We start from the raw sequence: 24,015 nt of genomic DNA, 5'->3' as shown, positions 1-24,015 counted from the left end.
TACACAATCTATTAACCATTTTAACTCTCTTTTCTTTTATTAAGAAATCTTTAGTTAGTTTACTGAGGATTGGCTGACAGTGTGGTTTTCGGGTAAGGTCTGAGATACATCTTGACCTGGGGTAAGTGTCTGATCTCTTGGGAATGGAAGAACCTCACATATGGGGAAATGTATTTTCAGTAACCACTCAACCTACTAGACCAATTTGTCTGGATGGGAACCAAGGGCTGGAATGCCTAAAGGGAACTGTGTTTGACTTCTTGTTAACCAGTGTGGTGATACAGAATTTCTTTGTTTCTGGTTTGGTGAATCTAATTACAGAATAAGTCACCAGTGTTTGGAGGACTGTCTGCCCCATTTCTTGGGGTTTGCCCTAAGCATGGCATTCTCAGTGTGGCCCATCCCGGGCACCCAGTCATGAAGGGTTTTCACATTACATAGGCAAGTGTTAAACAATAACCAAACTTACACTGAATTCAGACACTGTTCTGAAGCTTTTATACGACTGATAGATTGTTGAAACCCATCATAGACTTTCTGTACTTCTTCCCCATCCCCTTATCATTGCTGATCATCACTTCAATAACAACCTCATTTCCAATCCAATAGCTCCCCCTGATGGATTCATTTGGCCACACCATCACTCAGTGTACAATGGAAAAAACAAAACCCCCAAAAACAAATACGCATTGGTAACATTCACTTATTTAGATTTTAAAATATAAAGAGATGCTCATCCATGGCTCTAGATGCCCTATCATCATCATTAACACGACAAATAAATTCACAGCAGTATTAATCACTTTACACTAACTCAACAGACACCTACTAAGACTGCTTTACATCTCTTGATAGCTTAGCTGTGCACCATACCCTTTTCTATCAGTCCTGCACGGTGACACTTCCCAGGCTGTAAAGATTTTCCCTTAAGTACATGCTGAAAGGCAAAGCAAAAAAACCCAAAACAAAACAAAACAAAAAACTCCTTCAGGCTGGTGGTCTCTGTTTTAGGTTTGTGGCTGGTGATTCTTATGGATAAGCAATAACGTTGCTCTCGGCAGGACAACTGATTTAGATCAGCAGTGGCACTCTAGTCATCCTGGCTTCTTTTTCATGCCCAACATGGTTTATACTAACAAGACTCAGTTTTCCATACCCACAGGCAGAAATCTTTAACCTCTCCTGCCTTCAGTTGTCAATTTTTTTTTTACTCCCTCCCCATCATCTCTCCATTCCCCATTATTTTGCTTGTATTTTTCCTCTTCCCTCCCACGTCCTCTCTCCTCGCCTCCCTCCCCATTCAGTACTCCTTCCCTTGTCCTCTCACTATGCTGAGATCCTCACCTGCATCTTCAGTCTCAGTTCCTCATATACCCTTCACTGTTCTCTTGTGACCTTTAAAGTGCACTTCACTGCAGAATTTTCTTCCCATTTTTATACAGTTAGCACTGTTTAGCTATACTCTAGGGATTAGCAGGGGGGAAGCAGACTACCTGTACGTTTGTACACTTTGCAAGGACAGTGCTCAACCTCTACAAGGTTGCTTGCGGATGCAGAGTGGATAGGCTTAGTTTAGAATAAGATGCAAACTTTACATATAAAGACTCTTGTCCTCTTGAGCATTTTCATAATTTGTTTGAGCCGCTGCATTTGGTTATTTGTAGTCTTCAAAAAAGCAACAGTTGAGAGGAATCTCTTATTCCAAAAGAGTTCCCATTAGACAACCATAGAGCCCATCTATAGTCAAATGGCAATATAAATATTGATTTTCCCCATAACAAAAAAGTTTTGGTTTATAAATTTTAAAGAAACAAGTGATCACATACTTTCAGTGTTTCAATACTGAATTTATGTAAGAGATTAGAAACCTAACCGTAGTAAATGAGACAAGTAGTTTAACATTCAGTTATTTGTTGTACATGCTTTAGTTTAAGCCATGGGATCACACAGATAAAACAGATGACTAAGTGAGAGACTGGTTACCCATTTGAAGACTGACAGACAAAAAACCCCAGGAAATAAGCACTTCTCTAACAAGGGCCCAGATCACCCCTCTCTGCTCCTAGGATCATGGGGAAGGCTGAGATCCAGTGGCTCCCCTAGGGTACAAGCACAGGGATGGTGTTGGGACTATTCAGTAATACTCTTTCCCCACTGTCAGTGCCCTGTGGAAGCTCCACTACTGATGCTCCAGAAGTCTTCGGGCAGAACTAGAACATAACTTTGTTCTCTGTGCAACCTACTACGCAGCCACAGGACTCTGCCAATGGCAGCATGGCTTCTGTAGGACCAGTGCTGTCAGCTGGGGATTGTGGGGGTTAGGAGTAGTGCAGAGCTGTGGGGTAAAGTAGGCTGTGGGAGGAAAACCCTTTTAGGGCAATACAGGGAAGGGCCTTCTCCATAAATCTGCCTTTACTGGATGGAAACTCCATGAAACCAAACTCATGGGATTCTCTGGGACCCCCGTAAGCCTCTTGAACATATGTCTATGATCTAAGTTAAATTCCTTCCTAACCTAACCATAAGGATACAGCAAGTGTCCTGTTTAATATTGACATCAATTTTACCTGTGTTGTCAGCACGTACTCTCCCTTGAGGTATTCTGTTAACACGAAGTATGTAGCCATCCACGGTCACAACATCATACTCTTCACTGGGGTATCCCCAGTAGGTGATGATCTCACTCTGCAGAAAGAAAAATCGAAGTCTTTTGTCTTTAAAAACAGACGGTCAACAGGTTTTCAAAGGCTTTCCTAGGCCATGTATTCACTCAGGATTTTAACTGGAATCCTATTTCAAGGAATACTGAACTGTGGGCCATTATCTATTGTAGGCTCTGTTGGTTTAATCCACAGACTTACACATTTAACTACTAGCAATGTACATTTCAGTGTTTCACAGAGATTTCCCCCCACCCTTGGACACTTTACTTACAATATTCATAAATGTTTCAGGATCTAAAGGTGTGTTATTGACAACAAGTCCTTGTACTGATACAGTTCCATGGATCAAACATGTCACAACTACAGCCAACCACATCTTGGGTCTCTTGGAAAAAAAATAAGTGTGCTGTGTTAGTGCCATCAGAATCAAGGGTAACGTATAGAAACCGTATCAGTTATGACTTAATGTAGCTTACTATGATTCATGTTTATTCTGCAGTGTTACATTCTAGGAAAAATATTATGAAGTCCTGTTTTCTGCGTGGTTATTCTACTGGTCATTAATTGCTAGGATAGCCTCAAACAAACAGCAACATCACTCACATAGTTCAAGACTCAGCAGATGTAGAAACAAAGCGTAGATAACACTTGCACTGGACCTTGTTAATACATGGTTTACAATAACAACTAGAGATGGGGTTGAGCTGGAAAGCAACTAGAGCTGGATCAAAACTTATTTAGCATTTGATGGCTTTGGACCCCCAGGTTTTGGTTTGGCCCCCATGTCTAACAGCAATAACAACTGCTGAATCCAGCATTTCCTTATAGTTGACGTCCAGCTGGTTTAAAGCCTTCCCATCCATATACAAGAGCTACATAATCAAGTGCTAATCTCTATGTTAAGCTAATTGGAGAAGAGTTCCAGAAATACTAGTAGCTAATGTACAGGACAATAATTCTCTATCAGTGCCCCGCACATACCATCTGAAATTGTAAAGTGTATTAAAATAGACTGGCATATGCCTAATTTTTAATTTCTATTTTCATTGTAGAATATCTCTCAAATTCACTTCCTTCTGTCTTTTCACTGAACCCAGAAAGTGTCCTGTGTTTCCAATCTATTGGATAAGTAATACAGACCTGAGAGGGGCCTCTTTGGACTAATCACTGTTGGTATTTGGCAGGGGGAAAAAAGTCAGATGCAAAGAAAACCTATCACTCTCAACGATATTTGTTGGGTAAATAGACCACTCTAATAGAAAGTTAGCAGGTGTCTGTCTTTACAGGTTATTACAACTTTGTGGGCACATGTATTTTTATTACCTAATAAATCTAGGAGTTTATTCTTAGTTTGCTACATAGCCTAGCCATTAGGAGTTCCAATCCTGCAAACGCTTACACTTGCCGTAGTCCCATCGAAGCCAATGGTGCTACTAATGTGAGCAAGTCAAACAGGACCTGTCTTGTGATGTTGAACAATGCTAAGTATTGTAGTGAATAACATGCCTCCAGTGCAGCCTGATGTGCCAGGATGGCCTACTTACTGCTGCACACATTCCAACAGCAGAGAAAGGGATATGCCACCTTTCTGTAGTTAGAGTGGGTCTGTGTTACATTTCTCTTGCACTAATCAGATCATAAAGTGGTCTGTCTCCCATCAATGCACAGAAGAATAGGTGTACATTTTCCACCAGCATTAAGTGACAGAATAGCTCCCTTTAAGGTCAATCTCACCTGCCTCTTCCCCTCTCTAGGCAGTACTATTATGATAGTATGGAAACGTGTGTACTCATCTAAGGAGAAATTTTGCAGGCATCAGTATTCTGTATGCACAAATATTTCTTTTAATACAGCTAAACAAGTCTACCCAGCAGTTTGTCATCCTTTTTGTCTCTATCTGATTCTGAACAATTCAATATATATGGTAAGAGCCCAAACAAAAGAAGCGCTTTATTTCTAGGCTTGGAAGGATTACATTTGTATTGGTAACTATCGATAAACATTAATTTCACCATACACATACAAACAGACAAAAAATATTTCCTTTGATAATAGAAAATGTATATGTAGGCAAAAAAAACGCTGTTTGAGAACTTATTAGAGGTGATTTAAGGATATTTAATTTCCATGTTTTGACATGTTAAAACTTTATAACCATTAAAACACAAATTGTCAACATCACATTTGAATCTCAACATCTGTCATTAAGTATTGTCTGACTCCCTCCCATAGTTTCCCACAGAGAAAATTTAAACAAACAGAAAAAAGGCATAAACCCCATAATTTTGTGCAATTGTGCAACATTTAAACTGATAAAAATAAAAAATCCTATAAAATAAATGTTGACATTACCTGTCAAAATCATATATATATAAATTTTCTATTTCTGCCAAGTCTATTTATTTCCTTTAAAAACAAAAACAAAAAAACTGGTTAAAAAGAGTTGCTTTGTCTATCTTAGGCTTTTCTATAGTGCTCATGATCATAGTGAAAGTGATACAAGAATTTACTACAACAATTTTTAATACATTTTCTAAAAATACAGATGTAAGCATAAATCACACCATATTACACTGATTAACACACCCTACAAAGGGTGTGTTAATCAGAACAAGTATCACACACACATTCTATTGTTTTGTGAACAGCCCATCTCTAAATTATTTTTCCCAGCACTACACCTACCACCTAAAAAGCACAGGTTACCAGCTTCATGTAGATACAGGAGTAGGACAGCTCCTTTGGAGGGATTCAAGGACAGGATTCAGAGCACCTGTGACGGACAGTGCTAAAACAATGTCAGGTTGTGGGAGGTCAGAGGAGAAGGAACAGTGACAGTATATGGCACTAGGGAAACTAGTCTCCCTCCCTGACTAGCATGGTTTGCTGCACTTTGTGTCCCTCACTAGCCAGACCTTCCTAGTATTTGAACTGTGGCTGGGGAGGCAGGGAGAGAAATAGGATAGAAAGAAGAGATATAACTCCATCAGACTGTTACACATGTAGGTTATCTGCCACTCTTTACAAATCTAGCTGAAGTCAGAACGCCAGCTCGAACAGGTTGTACTAAATTCTATTTCACCCTTCTGCAAATATTTATGAAGGTTTTAATAGTATTTTCTTTTGTGAGATGCTTGATATTTTAGCAGGCCCTAATTGCACTGGCTTCCAGTTATCTTATTTGTCAAGAACACTGTCTTTGTTAGAGTCTCCATTTATTATAGGAGAAAGCAGTAACCTACTACAGAAGAAGTGTTCTGTACACAAATGCTTTGAAAATCTTTAATAAAAGAAGATATAGCTAGGAGTCAAATGGGTTTCCCACAAAATGGAGTAGAAACAAGAATGCTGTCCAAAACATATTAGCAAGGGAAAAATCAATATTTAGGTCTTTTAATCTGTATCTTTAATGCAAACATACTTCCAGAGCCAAAACCTATTTCTCAGGAGCAGTGATGTGGTGGAGGGAGCTTTGGGACTGTTCATTATAAAATACATACAGACACTGACAGAATATGAATTTATGCTTGAAATATCCTTTTCTTTGAAGGTTACAGCACATGCAACAATATTAATATATCTGCCTAACCTCACAGTTGTCATTAACAAAAAAGTCTAAGTACTAAAATATAGAGTTTTGGTGTAAGTTTTGTAGACTATAAGGAAGAAAGGTCTCGCATTTAAGGCACTGGGCTAGGAGTCAGTATATGTAGATTTGTAACTGGCTCTACTATAGACTTCCTGTGTGATCATGGCCAAGCCACTCAGGCTACATTTTTCAGACATGGGTAAGTGGGTGCATTGTTCGCCCTGTGAGCCCTCAGGGGAACATGGGTGTCATCCACAACTCCTAGCCCACTTTCCTTCAGTGCTTTTGGGTAGAATGCCCACAGTATGGAGTTGAGTGGTTCTGCCCATGGGCTAGATGATATAATCAGGTGCCCTCCTGACTATGGAATGCCAGAAGTCCTCAAGGCAGTAAACTGAGATATGGTAGCCGTGTTCCCTATAGACCTTTAGATAGGTCCAGAGGCCAGTGCGCCCAGAGTAGCAATGATCTGGAGAAGGACAAAGCATGCCTGGCAATTTTGTGGCCCTCTCCAGGTCCTCCCTCAGCTCACCTCTCAGATACGTCACAGTGGTGATCTGGGGTTATTCTGACTAAACCTGATAAGGAAACATACAAGTTGGCTGCCCTGATAATATCCAGCACTCCTTTTTTATGCAATCCCCCTTTCAGCGCTGGCTGAGTACCTGTAAGATGTATTAACAGGAGAAAGGTCACTCACAGTATATGGACAGTTCCAACATTGCTGTTGCTTGGACTCGTTTCACTGTGCCCCCTCCTCATACTGGTGTGCTTAAAGAATAGAGCTACTTAGCCGGGCCTTCAGTGAGACAAGGTGTGAAAACACACTTAGGGCTAGTCTACACTAGAAGCACCACAACGGCACTGCTGTGCCAATGCAGCAGCGCCGCTGTAGCACATCTGGTGAAGATGCTCTATGTCGATGGGAGAGAGCTCTCCTGTCAGCATAATAAAACCATTTCCACGAGCGGCGGCAGCTATGTTGGCGGGAGACTGTCCACACAGGCGCTTAGGTCAGTGTAACTTACGTCATTCCGGAGGGTGGCTTATTTACACCCCTGAGCAACATAAGTTATGCCAACAGAACCTCTAGCGTAGAGAAGCCCTAAGGCAGGGGCTACCACGCTTGAACAAAAAATAATCCAAACTCACACAAACAAACAAGTTAAAAACAATAACTATAAACTGTATGTAACAATTTTATTAAAGACAAATATACAATAAAAATATTAAATGATTGAAATCATTAGAGATATTAATACTGCTCTTTAATTACTAATGGCTATGCTGGCAATCACACTAGGGCATGTGACCACACACTCCCTAATGTTCCTACCAAAAGTGTCTCCTCCTTCAGTTCCCCACATTTCAGGTACCCAAGTGGTACATGTGGAGGCATGTTGCAGGCCGGTAAGGAGATGCTCTTAGAAACACACTTTATTATACTGGGAATTGTAGTGCAGATCTTGATGATCTAGGCAGATTAAAGCCCTTTCACTGATGGAATGTGCCTTAATGGTATAAGATTAAACCTTAACTACCTATCTAGCTGTAATACAGGATACTCACTCAGGTTCCTTTTCTGGCTGAGTGCTCAGAAGACTGGTGCAAGCATGCAGGTCCTTCCTGGGGATCACTGGAGAGGAACTAAAACATCCACACCCTTCTGGAACAGTGCTGACAGTCTTTAAAGCTTGGAACCCGCAGGTTCAGATGCAAGCAGGTCAGGTCTCAGAATCCAAAATCCTAGATCGGGTGTGGGCTGGCTGCAGGGCAAGCAGGCTGCAGGTGGTGGAAGGAGAACCAGGCTGTCTCCTTCTGTTGCTGGCAAGAGGAGGCAGGAGGAGCAGATTGCACCCTCTTGAGGCTCTTCTGCGGGCTGAGGTTACAGACAGGTCACTGCTGGGCCTGGCAGTGCTATGCTGGCCGGCTATAGGGAGACCTCCTCTCTGCTTCGCTCCCAGGCTAGTCTTGCCACATGGAGGAAAGCAGGGCTATTTGTAGCCTCCCTCTTGCTTTCCCAGGCATCCGGGGCTGGGCCCAGGGTCAGAAACTGCTTTCAATGCTGCTGCTTGCCTGTCTTGTGCTGTCTAACTGGCTGCTGGGGACTTCAGTTGTCTCTCCTCTTCCCATTGGAGGAGAGTTGCCAGGGTGACCGGGGGGGGGGGGGGTGTTGTGTCCCCTTCCTCTTCCCTACTGCTGCCAGGGTGGACACCAGTGCAGGACTCTGTTGTGGACCCCAATCCCACAAGGTGCATCTCTTCTCTTGGGACACAGCCCCCTTGCTATTAAAACCAACTTTAGCACCAAAATATGAATTTTTAAGAAAAATAATCACAGAAACCTAGAGCTGCAAGGGACCGTGGGAGGTCATCTAGTCCTGTCCCCTGCATTGAGGCAGGACCAAGTAAACCTAGATCATTCCTGACAGGTGTTTGTCCAACTTGTTCTTAAAAATCTCCAGTGAGGAGGATTCCATAAGCTCTGGTATAGGCTTCCAAGGGAGGTTAACTACCCTTATAGTTAGCAAGTTTCTAGTATCTAACCTATATCTCCCTTGCTGCAGCTTAAACCCATTATTTCTTGTCCTACCTTCAGCTGACATGGAGAACAACTAATCACTATCCTCTATGATAGCCTTTGCATATTAGAAGATTCTTATCCGGTCCCACCTCGGTCTTCTTTTTGCAGAACTAAACATGGCCAGTTTTTTTAACCTTTCCTCACAGGTTAGGTTTTCTAAACCTTTTATGATTCTTGCTACTCTCCTCTGGACTCCTTCTGATGGTGGTCTCTGAATCTGTGGTCTCTCTAAACAGACATGCTAGTCACAAGCAGAGAGTATAAAAAAAAATAAGGTTACAACGTATCTACCCTGCCACTCCTTTACAGCAGTATGGTACAAAGACAAAAAAGGAACATTTAGTTTACTATATTCTGATGTATCCTGAGAGTGGACTGGCACACAGTACTAACATGCAAGCTAAGTGGCACCTTATGTAGAGAGGGGAGAGAGAGAGAAAAGAAACTTGTAGTACTGCCCTATTAGTTTGCTGTGCACTTATTTTTATGCCACTACACAAGCACAATTAAGGGAGGATTATTTCTTTCAGTGTGGCAATGCCATCCAGACTGATAATTTATTCTGAATGCCAACATTTTATGACAGAATAATATGGCAGACTGACCATAACTCACCCAGTTTTTTTAGTCTTTCCTCAGGATAAAAGATTTAGAAAACCTGCCCTATTTTTGTTCTTCCCCTCTGGACCCTCTTCAATTTGTCCACACCTTTCTTAAAGTGTGGCACCCAGAACTGGACACAGTATTCCAGCTGAGGCCTCACAAGTGCCAAGTAGAGCAGAATAATTACCTCCTGTGTCTTAACTCCTGTTAATACACCCCCTGAATTATATTACCCTTTTTCACAACTGCATAATATTATTGACTGATTCAATTTATGGTCCACTATAACCTCCAGATCGATTTCAGCAGTTCTACTGTTTAGTCCCTTATTCCCCATTTTGTAGTTGTGCATTTGATGTTTTTCCTTCCAACATATAGTACTTTCCACTTGTTTTTATTGAATTTCATCTTGTTGATTTCTGACCAATTCTTCAATTTATCAAGGTCATTTTGAATTCTAACCCTGTCCTCCAAAGTACTAGCAAGCCCTTCCAGCTTGGTATTATCTGCAAATTTTATAAGCATACTCTCCACTCCGTTATCTGAGTCATTAATGAAAATATTCAATAGTACCAGACCTAGGACAGACCTTTGCAGTACCTCACTAGATACATGTCGCCCCCCCACCCCCCAGTTTTACAGTAAACCATTAATAACTACCCCGAGTACAGTCTTTCAACCAATTGTGCATCCACCTTATAGTAATTTTATAGACCACATTTCGTTAGTTTGCTCATGAGAATATCATGTGGGAATGTGTCAAAAACCTTATAAAAATTAAGATAAATCACATCTATAGTTTCCTCCTATCCAGTAGGCCAATAACGCTGTCAAAGAAGGAAATTAAGTTGGTTTGGCATGATTTGTTCTTGATAAATCCACGCTGGCTATTCCTTAAAACCCTATTATCTTCCAGGTGCTTATAAACTGATTGTTTCATAATTTGTTCCAGTATCTTTCCAGGTATAGAAGTTAGGCTAATTGATCTATAAATTCTCCAGGTCCTCGTTGTCCTCGTTTTTGTTGAATGGTACTATGTTTGCCCTTCTCCAGTCCTTTGGGATCACACCCATCCTCCATGAGTGTTGGAAACTAGGCCTAATTGCTGGCCAAAATAATGAAGGCATAGGCTTTTCCGCCCACCATTCCCTTTGTGGGTCCTTAAAGAAAGACTCTAGGGAGAAAAATAGGCTACTGGAGCAAGTTTCACCATTGTGGCTGCCACCACCCCATTTCCTGGACTTTCATCATCCTGATCCTGAGAGATGTTCTGACCAGACCGGGCCAGAGAAAGGGACCTAGGTGACATTGCCATCTCTACTGGCTCCAGCTGAATCCGAAATATCACCTGGATGAAATGGGATCTGACTAACAGCAGCTCTAGCCCACCTCAAGTAACTTCTCTTTCCCCAAAAAGACAGGTATGACCATCTTTGATACCATCTAAGAGACTGTTAAACTGGGTGGAGGGGGGGGGGGTTTCCTACTAAAAACTCCACAGAAAAAGGAACAAGGGATGTTGTTAAAATGAAAGCATTACTTAATACTTTACATTTCAAATGGTTTAACTAATTTTCCTTTTCTTTATCTTTAATTAAAAAAATCTTTTAGACCTTTTAATCATGTGTTTACTATGATATTAAGCAGGCTGAGGTCTCTGTATACCTAATCCCGCAGCCTGTTTAATGCTGTTTAATGTTGGACAGTGACAGGATTATGTTAACACCTTTGGCCCATATATTCCATCTACATTAATACAACAATGGACGTACAACAGGTATTTCTCAAGAGTGTGTGTGTGAGAGAGATATATATGCAACAAGCTTCAGTCAGTTACAAAACGGGCACTTCAGAGGTGCAGCTATTTGGCTCTGCCACAGTTAAAAGGGCCAGCCCCAGAAAAGCACGCTGAGAAAAATATATTCAAGAACTGGGGATCCCTGCACTGAGGAAAGTGAGTAGTGAGCAGGAAAACACCAAGGAAGGGATTGCTTCTCTATTGTGTATATCACCTTCATCACATCCATATGCACATACATTGTAATAGGAGAACTAATGAGATGAGAGAACTCAAATATTAAGAATACCCCTAGATAGGAATAAGTACTGAAAATTAATATACATTAGTGAACAAGATACCTACCATAATGCAGCTTTAGAGTATGCAGCAGCCATACCATTGTACCCTACAATTTTGTCCGCTTTTATGCTCTAAACAGGTTGAAGATGGATCAGTATTTGGATGGCAGACCTCAAAGGAACATCAAGGTGCTACAGCAAATGGTAGTAGCAATTCAGCTGACACTCTCATTTGGTGGCAGTATCGAACCAACATCTTGGCGCAGTGTTAAGGGGAGTGTCCTTCTGGATGAAATGTGAAATTGAGATTCTGACTATTTATGGTCACTAAAGAATTATGGCACTTGTAAGGGTAAGGGAGCTATCCCAGCTATCACAAAATGTATCACTATCTTGGGCACCTTCACTAAAGTCTAAATGTTCTAGGCAGTAATTGTGATTTAATGAGCTCAGTATTGGGCCCATGGGTTACTTGCTACTTAACTAGTGTCCTACCACATGCATCCTTCATACAGGGGTTTCCCTAGGTCTTCTGCTCCTTGGTGCAGACTTCAGCAGCAGACTCTACCCTGGAGTGGTTATAGCTCTTGTAACCACTCTTGTAATGAGCTGTCTCATATCAGAGGTTCTTCATTATCAATATTTACTGATTGCTCTTGAAAAATTCCCAGGTTTTTGAAAAAGCCAGTATACGTGTTTTTATTGATTTTCACCTGAATTTTGGCTTTTTTGGGACCTGGAAATTTTTAAGAGGGCAAGTAGACAGGCCCACACTAAAGGGCAGGATCAGAAGAGGGCTCTGCCCACCAAGGGGACCAGTACACGTGGGTTGCAGCCTTCCCCTGACCTCCTGACCCTTCAGTGCAGCCCAGTTTGCTTCCCCGCAACTTGTGCGGGGAACAAGATGGGAGAGGAGCCAGGTTCCAGCAGCCGAGACAACCCACCACTGCAGGGAGTGGAAGGCTTCCTCAACTGGCACATGGTGAGTACCTTCTGAGAGTACCACCCCCACCCTCCTTTGAGTATGGGGACCCCTCCCCCACTTGCTGACTTCCTTTTCATTTTTACTGATACCCTCCCATTTTTTAAAATTTTTGAATTAAACCTGATAAATTCCTGGAAAATAAAAAAATGAAAATAAAGGGCCTAACTCATACGTCATGTAGTTCTTTCTGGGGGCACTCTTGTCTCCCTCTTTCCAAGCAACCTTGGTGACTGACTTACCAGCTGAACATAGAGAGATTTTCCTTCTAACTGTAAATCTTTGGTTTCCAAACTCTCATTGATGTCTGTATTCACATTTAATAAACTCACCTTCTGTAAAAACACCAACAGGGACTCTATATATCACTCTTATTTTCTTCTGAGATTTCACTTGTACTCATAGCTTTCTGACTGCTTTAGATGCCTACCTCTAAACCCAGAACTGTAATGTCCAGCTGACCCACTTCTACTTGATTTTAACTAGAATAGCTCACCAAGGAAAATCTACCAGTCCCAGGAGAACCAATCCTGTTTATCTATAACTTATACTGAAGAATAGTAGGCATAGCACATTTCCTAATCATACACCAAACTCTTTGGTAAAATAAATCACTCCCAAAATAAACAATTAAGTGACATGAAAAGTTATGATTCATAAAGGAAAAAGTAAATCTAGCAATAGAACACTACTCAACTCATTGCAAAACTAACTTCTCTTGGGCCTAAAATGTCTTCCAGAAGATAACTGTAAAATGGGATTCAAAACAAAAAAGGAATCACTTTAAACTACATTGAACCCCAGTCATTGTAAAGCATGGAATGTCTTAGCTGGAGATGTATATACACCTGCCTATTGTTTTTTTCACTCCATGCATCTGATGAAGTGGGTTTTAGCCCACGAAAGCTTATGCCCAAATAAATTTATTAGTCTCTAAGGTGCCACAAGTACTCCTCATTGTTTTTGCTGATGCAGACTAACATGGCTACCACGCTGAAATGTTTACAATGGTTACCACGCCTGTTACAAACAGAAGTGTTACTGGCCTGTTGCCATCTCAAGCTCAAGTTTTCTTGAATATGAGCTCAGAATTAATGGAGGTATATAAGAAGCCTTTACATTTTTCTAAAATCAGATAACTATATTCAGAAGTAAAGCCATTATCTACCTCAGTTGAGAAAATAACCTAGATCTCTATAATTTGCCTTAAACTTAGTAATGAGCTCAGTTTCCAACTGATAAAAGCATTTTCTACTGAAAATGTATGTGGTTTGAAAACCCCCTATTTTAGCCTGATCACTTTTTATAGTATGATACGTAGGATTTGCCAGCAGCAAACACTAGAAATACTAGAGTATTGCAATCTACAGGGGACTCAGCTATGTCTACACTAGAGACCTTAGAGCAACACAGCTGTACCGATGCAGCTGTGCACTGTAAGAGCTCTCGTGCAGCAGCTCTGTGCTGATGGGAGAGAGCTCTCCCATCAACATAATTAAACCACCCCCAACAAGTGGCAGTTGCTATGTCAGTGGGAGAAGCTCTCCTGACAACATAGTGCTGTCCACACCACCACTTATGCCAGCTAAATTTATGTTGCTCAGGAGTGTGTTTTTTCACACCCCTGAGTGACATAAAGTTTTGCTGACATAAATGGTAGTGTAGACATGACCTTAGAAACAAGAGGCAGTATGGCAGGACAGGGAGCCAGATGTGGCATTATTTGTAGTGCAGGGCCCTTTGGTTGGACTGGATACGGTCCATAGTGAGCTTTAATTCACCACTAGATAGATGTAAATCATTGCATTAAGAATCATACAATTCATTTAAAAACAGCACGGTGCACTGTGAGATGTTTGGGACAAGGGCTGTCCTTTTGGAATATCTGGAAGGTATCCAGTACATTGCAGATTTTATCAGACAAATGATTGAAATTTCCCAAACTTTGGTATATGCCGAAGCAGCCAGGACAATGTGGAAGATGTATTGATTAAGATGGACAAGCCATTAAGAATTCATGGTGGGATTGCAGGGGATGCAACTGATTTCATTTTCCTAAGGGGGTTCAATTTACAAAAGTTTTGGAAACACTGTAAAGGAAAATGATAAATATGGTGACCACACTAAGTATATTTGCAAACTACATGTTTTGATATAATGCCTAAATGTCCACAGATATAAAGACAGGAAAGGTTACATTTATTATTCTAGTTAACAGCAGGTTGAACAGATTTTTCTATTCTGAATTCAACAAACCATTTATTAAAGGAGTTATAGGCAGCTGGGCAGGGAATGGAATGGTTTTGAGGTAATGGGTTGTCTCGTCCCTAGAAGAAGGATGAACTAAAAGAATAGAAAAAGTATACTAAAAATACTCACTACTTTAATAATGCTCAAAATCTTGGAATTCAACCCCGGCTGGGGCAGACTATACCAGATAAAGATTACAGCCAAACTTCTCAAAAGTAACCCACGGGAGCTCCAAGTCCTTGGCATCTCTGAAAAAAAAATCAGGCTTTAAGCCCCAGATCCTCAAAAGTATTTAGTAGCCTAATGCCTCATATTCCTTTCTCTTACCAGCCTCCTATAACCCCTGTAATAAATGGTTTGTTGCAGTCAAAAGAAAAAAATCTGTTCAACCTGCTGTTAACTAGCTTAATAAATATAAACCTTTTGAGTCTTCATAGCTGTGGACATTTAGAGCATTATGACTTTAGGAGCCTAAATACCTTGAGGATCTGGCCCTAGGTGCCTCAGATTGGTACCCAGAAGCTGACACAACCAAAATAACCAGTTGGAGAACACTTCAGTCTCTCTGGTCACTTGATTACAGACCTAAAAGTGGCAATACTTCAACAACAAAACTTCAAAAACAGACTCCAACGAGAGACTGCTGAATTGGAATTAATTTGCAAACTGGATACAATTAACTTAGGCTTGAATAGAGACTGGGAGTGGATGGGTCATTACACAAAGTAAAACTATTTCCTCATGTTTACCCCCACCCCCCACTGTTCCTCAGACGTTCTTGTCAACTGCTGGAAATGGCCCACCTTGATTATCACTACAAAAGGTTCCCTCCCCCGCTCTCCTGCTGGTAATAGCTCACCTTAAGTGATCACTCTGGTTACAGTGTGTATGGTAACACCCATTGTTTCATATTCTCTATGTATATAAATCTCCCCACTGTATTTTCCACTGAATGCATCCGATGAAGTGAGCTGTAGCTCACGAAAGCTTATGCTCAAATAAATTGGTTAGTCTCTAAGGTGCCACAAGTACTCCTTTTCTTTTTGCAAATACAGACTAACACGTCTGCTACTCTGAAACCAAAATAAATGGTTACTTCTGAAAATTCAGTATATCCTATGGCTCCTACTCTTATCTTCTGAGGTGCATGATCTTCAACTGAGGCCAGAATTTGGTCCTTTGAAATATATGTTGATAAAGGCTCTTTAGAATACCTACTGAATAATAATATTACAGCAAGAACATTGGAAACATTGAAAGTTTACAGCATAAACTACAGAAAGTTTTCCACCTTCCCACACTGTGACTTTCTACTATTCGGTTCTACAGTTTTGTGGTGGTTGTTATTTCTAACCCACTTCCCAATTTCTGCAACAGTTGGCATAACCGTTGACCGCCATTTCCTAATAAAACATCATATAGAAAAACTGATGTCTAACCTTAGACCTGGCCTTTGGTTTCCTATCTGCTGGCCTATGCCCAGTCACACATTACAGTGGTGTTTTGCTCACTCTTGCTTAAAACATAGACATTGCCACACAAGGTGCCATGTACAAATAGCAAAAGAGGCATGTGCCCAGTCTCTGGGCTGGAAGAAAGGCTAAACTGTGAAGTTGCTAGTTTTAAAAAAAAAAAAAAAAAAAAAAAAGGAAGACTGCAATACTTTAAGAGAGTCAAATAATTAAAACAGTAAAGGAAGAGAGACATTCAGAGTTACAGGTTTCAGATGAGACTGGAATAAAGCTAGTCAGTGAGGAGGAGAAATACTTGGAGGGGGGTGGGAAATGTGAAAATTAAAGGAAAAGAAACAGTACTGGCATGGTGGTGACCCTTGCCCATGGAGTGAGTCAGACATGGAGAATCTGAAATGCTAGTCATAGGTTGATGCTTGCAGAAGGTACTGACATTATTCTCTAGAAAATGTCATTAATACTGTATTTGAAGTGGAGAATTCTTTGTGATGAAGCACTTCATATTTTGTTTTAATCTAAATGCACGGAAAGGAAAAGTATGTGATGGGAGGGGGTATGCTTCACCCGCCAGCCCCGTTCAGTGTTTGTTCTGTCTTTTTTGCCACCAGTGAAAGAGGAAAATAAAATAAATCCCCTTTGCCTGTTTCTTATGCTAATATTTAAAAGATTTACAAGAGAGTTAAAGCGTTCAGAGTTTAAAATGTTGCCGGCTGTTTAGGAGCTGTGTTGCAATGTGGTATAGCTTGAAAGTCCTTCCTGAAAGAATATGTGGAAGGACAGAAAGACAGTATTTTCTTAAGTGCTTTAGATACAGCTGAGTGTTTTTCTTACTCTGCTGTACATAAGAGCACAAGAAACTATGTTAAAAGAATGGGGGAAAAAATAGTGGAAAAAACACAGACCTTCTGCCTCATTCAGACCCTGCTTCATCCAGCATAGGATGGATGGTATTATTCAATATTTTGTTTTATCCTCAGTTGTTCAGTGTGTGGCTCCAGGCCTTATTTACTGCATACTATTCAAACCTTGCTTTTAATACAGAATTAGTAATTGCCTCCTGGGTGTTTGTATGAGGTTCAACAGCATACTGTCAGAGTGCTTCACAAACACTAATGAATTTATTTTCACAACATCCTTGTGAGGTGAGGTGGTGGTTGTGATGCTGACAGTTTAGGTGCCAGCTCATGCCAAAGTCCGTAGGCCTCACTGAACACTGACATAGCTGAAAACCAGTCTGGCCCACCTGTGTGTTCGTTTTGTTAAAATAGGTATTAGATTTATAGAGATTTGTATAGTGTTTGGATGTTATGAAATGCTTGAGAGTTGCTGCATGTATCAATATCACTCATAATATCTGTATCCAATGTTATAAGGTAATATGTAAGTGATTGCTTTAACTATGAAAGTGTTTGCTATGAAACAGGAAACTCTCACATTCAGGAAAGAAGTATTACCAAGTGTGAAATACTAGTTTACCACAAGAAGTGTCATCTCCTGCCCAACAAAAGAAGGCCTATACGCACCAGACGAGAGAATGCAGAGACTAGATTCACGGTGTTTAACATCAGTCGCTCCGGTCTCACCATCATTAGGGAGCCTTGTCTTGACTGGCAGAAACAGTTCTTTGCTATATGGTATTAACAGCAAATTCAGTGGATAATAAAGTCACTACCATCCATGAATGAAGCCCCTTAATTTACCTCTATAACTGAAACTTGAATGGAGGACACTGCAAGATTATTATTAACCTAGATGAGTCTAGTCACATATCAGCATGAGTTATGTGGTAACTGGGGAGTCTGTGGTCATGTATCTGACATCAAATTTAGGCCTCTGTGCTAAAACTAGCTGCACATGTGTCTTTATAATACTGCATAGCCTGTTGTAGTTGGGGGAAGGCTTTCTGCGTACTTCAGTGTTTATATTTAGTCTTCTTTAGGAATCCCTCTTATTCCTATAGAGAATGTTAGGTTAAGTTAATAAAGCCAACTACAACCTCTTAATTATCCATGAGGAATTACAATGGTTCTGAGGAATCCCTAAATAATGATCTTTCTGTTGGACTTCTTGAAGGGAAGCTTGGCATGTAACACTCATGAAGATCAACTTAATATATTATATCCTAAGAAGCCATGCCAGATTGTAATTACATTCTTATGCAGTAAGTCTTGATTTAATATTTGTAGGCTAAATAACATTACTTACCAATGTACTGTGTACAGCACAATCAGACAGATAAGTAGTACACATAATATACACGACAAGTATTACAAATGGAAAGTGCATGATAAAGTATAATGTTGTATCTGATGTTACTAATTCAAATAGAATTTTAATTAAAGTTATACATAGCTTTAGCAATGGGGGTAGGAAGTTGAAATTTGGCTGGGAAAGGGTCCTTGTGGAGGAAAAGGACCTTCAAGTGCTCTGGTGAAAATTGGTTTTGATTTGACTGAGTTATATGTGATGGAACAGTGTACATTGTAAATCTGCAGTTCAGTTTGTAGGATTATTTATGTATACCTGCAGTGCTGAGAGTAAAGATTGGCTGTATTGTAGGCCTCTCTCTCAGTGCTTCTTTTAGGTCCTTTATGCTGTTCATCAAGCCCTGCCTCATCCCTGTTCATCTTTTAAGAATTCAGCCTTGCAAAACAGATAGTTATTTACTTGCATATCCCTAACATAAGGATTGATCATAATAAAATGGAAAGTTATTCTACATGCCTAAGAAAAAAATTCAGCTGTCCAGGATCAAGTAAATATTGTGTGCAAGATACAAATTTCCATCTGCTATGTATTGAATGAGGCAGAGCTCATAGCAGCCAACCTCATTTGTGGCATATCTTGTAAGGCGCATCAAGCAGTCTGTATGTACCTTGTAGTGTACAAATATTCAAACAAGCTCCTCCCTACTAACCTAGTAAGACACATGAGACTGGATGCTCTCATGAGGTCTGACTTTTGACATTTTTCCTGGTGAAAAGAAAAAAGTGAATTAATTTTTTTATATATATAACAACATCTGAGGTTGTACAGTTAACCTCATCTCCATCAGGCCCCAATCCAAAAAGCACTTCAGCATGTGCATAATCTCAATAATGCGATTAGGTCCACTGAAATCAATGAGACTATATGTACACTAAGGGCTTGGCTACACTTGCAAGTTAGAGCGCATTAAAGCAGCCCCAGGTGCCCTAACTCACGACCTGTCCACACTGGCATGGCACTTAGAGCGCCTGGACTCTGCAGCTGGAGTGCTCCTGGTAATCCACCTCCACAAGAAGCATAATGCTTGCTGTGCCTTGGCTGAAACGCCCCAACGTCAGTGTGAACGAGGTGTTGCATTACTGCGCTTTGATTGGCCTCTGGAAAAGTCCCATAATCCCCTTAAGTCAAGTGGCCACTCTTGTCATTGTTTTGAACTTAGCTGTAGGAATGTGGCTATGCCCTTTCAAAGCTCCATTTCTGACAGCCGGCATGCTTATCTGCTCTGGGACAAGGCAAGCAATTACTGTGGAATGCTGTTGTTGAGAGTGTTTGTGAGAGAGAGGGGGGAGGGAAGGGGATCTGCAGCTGTCTGAATTTACAAGACAGCATGCTAACATGCTCTCAGCCCCCCCAAAACCCACTCTCCCTCCCCCCACATACAGACAACACTCCCTGTCACGCTCCACCCCACCCCACCCATTTGAAAAGCATGTTGCAGCCACTCGCATGCTGGGATAGCTACCACAATGCACTGCTCTCTGTTGTGTTGCAAGAGCTGCTAATGTGGCCACGCCAGTGCGCTTGAATCTGACAGTGTGGACACACTGCAGCACTTTCCCTATTGAGCTCTCCGAGGGCTGGTTTAACTCACAGCGCTCTACATCTGCAAGTGTAGCCATGCCCCAAAGGTTAATCACTTGCTAAAGTGCTTTGCAGGACTAAGGCCTCACTACATGTCACAAGATGTGACTTACAAGGTTGTATGAAACAATTGTATGATATTCTATAGTACATTTGCATTTCCTAACATTAGTATGCTTAATCATTGGACTTTAACAATCTTTTAACATCATTTTAATAGTATAGAAATTAATCTGAGGACAAATATTTTAAGGCAATTAAAAGGGTTCATTGAAATGCATATATAAATGGAGACAGTACTTTCCCGAGTATATGCAATTCAAAAGAATTTTAGTATCATAATTATTGGTGGCCTTCTTCTAAGGAAGAAATTAAAATATCTGACCTTGTATAGCTCTAAATTATGAATTTAATTTAAATGTTGAAAATTATAGGATGTCATGGGCAGTAAATCCTATGGGCCTGTGGTGCCTGGACACCAGGAATATTCTTGGCCCTGGGCCTGGCTCCAGCAATGTTTGGGTCCCGGTGTCTCCCTCGGCCCTACCTTCCGCCCCCCCGGGCCATTTAAAACAGCCCGAGGCCCCCACTCACCACTGGCAGCGTAGCGGAGCTGAGCGGCTTCCTCCCTGCTCACTCCATGTGTTTGCCAGCCCCTCCCTGCAGCCCCTGTGTGAGGTAGGTCTGTGTCCTGCCCCAAGCGCCCCTGCAGCCAATGGGAAGCTGGGGGGTAGCAGTACATGGAGACTCCCCGCCTTCCCTGCCTAGGAGCCCCAGGTAAGCGCTGCACCCCTGCACCTCCTCCCTTCGCCCCCCAAACTCCTTCCCAGAGCCTGCACCCCCTCCCATCCCCAAGCTCCCTCCCAGAGCCTGGACTCCCACCCCTTGCCCAAGCCCAGAGCCTACACCCAAACTCCATCCCAGAGCCTGCACCCCTCACCCCCTCCTGCACCCCCAGAGCCTGAACCCAGCACCGAAACTCCATCCCAGAGCCCAAGCTCTCACCCGTCCTGCACCCCAATCCCCTGCCCCAGCCCAGAGCCTGCACCCCAGACCTTCTCTCCCCCACCCAAACTCCCTCCCAGAGCCTTAGACAGGTGGGGGGTGGAGTGGGGGGGGGGCGGCTTCTGGGCACCACCAAGATTTCTACAAACCTGCCACCCTGGAGTCTCTTCATGCAGAGTCACTTGCAGGACTGGGCATTCAATTACCTGACTTGTCGCTTGACTCCTGTAGAGGGAGTGTGGCGGGCCGGAGGAGAGAGAGGAAGATATGTATGCGGAGCGTGTACGGATCGTGCTGGGCAGGGATTTGTTTATGTAGGGCCGGGTACGAGGTACATATGTAATTTGTGCGTGTCCCTGTCTCTCGTGTGCGCACATGACAGAGCTCGCCCAGGGATACAAAGCAGCGGGAACCCGGCCCCACTGTGAAAGCTCGTCCCCCCACCTGAGCCCCGGCAGCCAGGAGAGGCAGCGTTAGTACGCGGCCCTCTGGGGGCCGGCTCCGACAGGGTGACGCCGGGCTGTCACTGCGCGCCAGTGGCCCGGCTGCTCCCCCTGCAGGCGAGCGGGGCTGGGGCAGGCTCCGCCGGGCACCGCGCTGGTTGGGCCCGCAGCAGCAGCGGGAGGAGCCCGGGCCCGGGCCCGCCGCCCGAGCGCAGGCTCACTACCGTCGTCCGGGGACAGTCTGTGTGGGAGAGCCGGTCTTTTACTCACATCTCCGTGTAGGCCAATGGCCGGCGCCGCCATGGCGCGGGTGCTGATCGTGGGCGCCGGGCTGACCGGCAGCCTGTGCGCTGCGCTGCTGCGGAGAGAGCTGCCCCAGCGCCCGCTGCGCATCGTGCTGTGGGACAAAGCCCGGGACGCAGGTGAGGCCCTGCCGCGGGCAGAGCGGCCTCTGCAGGGACGGACAACCCCCCGCCCATGCACGGGGACAGGGGAGCAGGGGTCAGCCCCGGGCACGGGCGCATAAGCACTGGGGATGGCACCCCGGCTCGGAGCCAGGCATCAGCCCCGGGTCAGCGCAGGGCCCGGGCGTTCGCATGCCGCAGGGGAGGGGACGTGAGCCGTGCCCCATGGAGACACTGCACAGCATAGCAAAGCTGCCAGTAGGGCCTGACGACAGGCGCGGAGAGAGGGACTCTCCTCCCCAGGCTAGTGAGCGGGGCTGGGGCTCCAGCATGTGCTGAGCAAGAGCGAACAGCTGTGCAGGAAGGAGGCCAGCCGAGGGCTCTGGGGGCTTCGCCTGGAGGACTGGGGCGCCGACCGCCCCTAGGGGCCAGAACCAGAACAAACATCCTGTCATTTTTGTAACCCCCTCATGTTAGGCGCTAACTGTGTCCGGGGACAGTATATGTGGGGGAGCCTGGCCGTCTTTTAGTCACGTCTCCGTGTTCCCAGGAGGAAGAATGACTACAAGCAGGAGCCCGCACAACCCTCGCTGTACAGCGGATCTGGGAGCACAGTACATAACGCTTAGGCCCGCCTATGCCCAAAAGCATCAAAGGTGAGGTGGTGAATGAAAAGCTGTTGCAGCTGTAAGAGGATTAGGAAAAGTAACAGGCGAACGAGCGTTATCTTTTTAATAATTCATGGTGCACTGTCCAGTCTAGGATACAAACGTACAGGTGATGACACTGATCCTTTAAAAATAATTTTCAGCTGTCAAAGGGTAGTTATATATTATAGCGTTTTCTTACATGGGTTACTAACAACATCCTTGTCATTGTTTATGGGATTTGTTTATTTTCTGCAGTTTTCTCATCTTGGACAATTAAAAATAATCTGTGAGGTCAGTATCGTTTGTGTTTTAGTAAGTTTCACTTTTAGGGACTTTGCTGTTGAAATTTCAGAGGAGGGTTTATTTGTCTTAAACCAGCTGGTCAAGAGGAAGCTTTGTTTAGAAGTATGTGTGTGTGTATATATATAAGTTGGTTTAAAAAAAAAATCAATTCACAATATTTAAATTTCCGGCTGCACATAAATTGACAGTGTACCTTTTATATGATTTGAAATATTACTGTTAAAGTAATTGTATTATTGAATTCAAGAGACCGTTTTAGCCATTATTTTTAGTGCATTTTGTAGGTAAGTGGAATGAAGATCAGACTCAAATTAAAATAGTCTGACATTTTAAAATTAGCAGATTTACAAGTATGTGGCATAGATATTAATTTAGATATAGTAGCACTTGTTTGATGTGAACAGCCCCTGCTAGTTTTTAAGTATCAAAATGTCATCAACTGAAAGCATGTATTTTAGCGTAACAAATTTCTTAAATGGGTCCAGTAAACTATAATGACAACACTGGACCAGGACTGTATTGTGATTGTCTTATTCATGCACAAAGTTGAAGTTAATAGGGCTGTTTATGTTCAAGTCTGTTATAGTTTGGCCTTGGGAAAGTAACAAATAATCAAACTGCATGTACTCCTCAGCAGTGTCCCTACTAGACAAAGATGCAAAACAGTAGTAAGAAAGCAATTAAATTTCATGAAGCATGTCCTTTTGCCTGCCATGCTGTGCATTCCAGGAGTTCAGTAAACTTCTGTCATTCTTACTTATGCTGAGTGGTAGTTTACTAGTCTGCCAGTCATTCCACCAATCACAGTGAAAGTATTCAAGGAAAGAGGTACCACTTGGTGTAAACAAGGGTGACAGAACTGGGCCTACCTAAGTAGCACAATTAAGGGAATAGTTTTGGATGGCAGAATAGAATACAGACGACCAATTAGAGGTTTGCTTGGGCTTAAATTTTAGGCCCTGACCCAAATTCAAGCCTGTTTGACCCTGCCCCCCAAACCTGAATCACCACTGCTGCCTTTTGGCCCTGGGGTTGGTGTGATTGCAGCTGCATTCATCACCCCTGCTGTACCATGGCTGGCTGCAGAATGAGAGACTCTGCCACTCCGACACACTCACTCCACAGCACACACAGTGCACA

General features: G+C 42.7%; 2 protein-coding genes across 22 annotated transcripts in view; one reads left to right on the top strand and one right to left on the bottom strand.

Annotated features, from left to right (window-relative positions):
- The window catches only part of LOC102940789 (lysosomal acid lipase/cholesteryl ester hydrolase), a 38,827-nt gene that overhangs the window by 8,626 nt on the left and 6,186 nt on the right, over positions 1–24,015 (bottom strand). The window contains exons 1-6 of one of the 12 annotated variants that reach the window (XM_043550748.1): positions 21,225–21,258; positions 20,665–20,776; positions 19,139–19,194; positions 14,879–14,987; positions 2,935–3,048; positions 2,568–2,685 (exon numbers count right to left, since the gene is read on the bottom strand). In XM_043550748.1, the coding sequence (XP_043406683.1) occupies positions 2,568–2,685; positions 2,935–3,048; positions 14,879–14,987; positions 19,139–19,170 (373 nt within the window). In that variant the 5' untranslated portion in view covers positions 19,171–19,194; positions 20,665–20,776; positions 21,225–21,258. Of the gene's footprint in view, positions 1–2,567; positions 2,686–2,934; positions 3,049–5,015; positions 5,070–7,821; positions 8,599–14,878; positions 14,988–19,138; positions 19,195–20,664; positions 20,777–21,224; positions 21,538–24,015 lie in introns of those variants that run through there. The other 11 variants (XM_043550744.1, XM_043550749.1, XM_043550743.1 and 8 more) reach the window with 11 other exon arrangements.
- Positions 21,574–24,015, top strand: part of RNLS (renalase, FAD dependent amine oxidase) — a 146,951-nt gene continuing 144,509 nt past the window's right edge. For 2 of the 10 annotated variants that reach the window (XM_037905718.2, XM_037905716.2), the window contains exons 1-2: positions 21,574–21,940; positions 22,473–22,578. In XM_037905718.2, the coding sequence (XP_037761646.1) occupies positions 21,805–21,940; positions 22,473–22,578 (242 nt within the window). In that variant the 5' untranslated portion in view covers positions 21,574–21,804. Of the gene's footprint in view, positions 21,941–22,399; positions 22,579–24,015 lie in introns of all 10 variants that reach the window. The other 8 variants (XM_043550742.1, XM_043550741.1, XM_037905721.2 and 5 more) reach the window with 7 other exon arrangements.

This window comes from Chelonia mydas, chromosome 7 (assembly GCF_015237465.2).
Source record: "Chelonia mydas isolate rCheMyd1 chromosome 7, rCheMyd1.pri.v2, whole genome shotgun sequence".
Lineage (NCBI taxonomy): Eukaryota > Metazoa > Chordata > Testudines > Cheloniidae > Chelonia > Chelonia mydas.
This window is presented reverse-complemented; position numbering and strand designations above follow the sequence as displayed.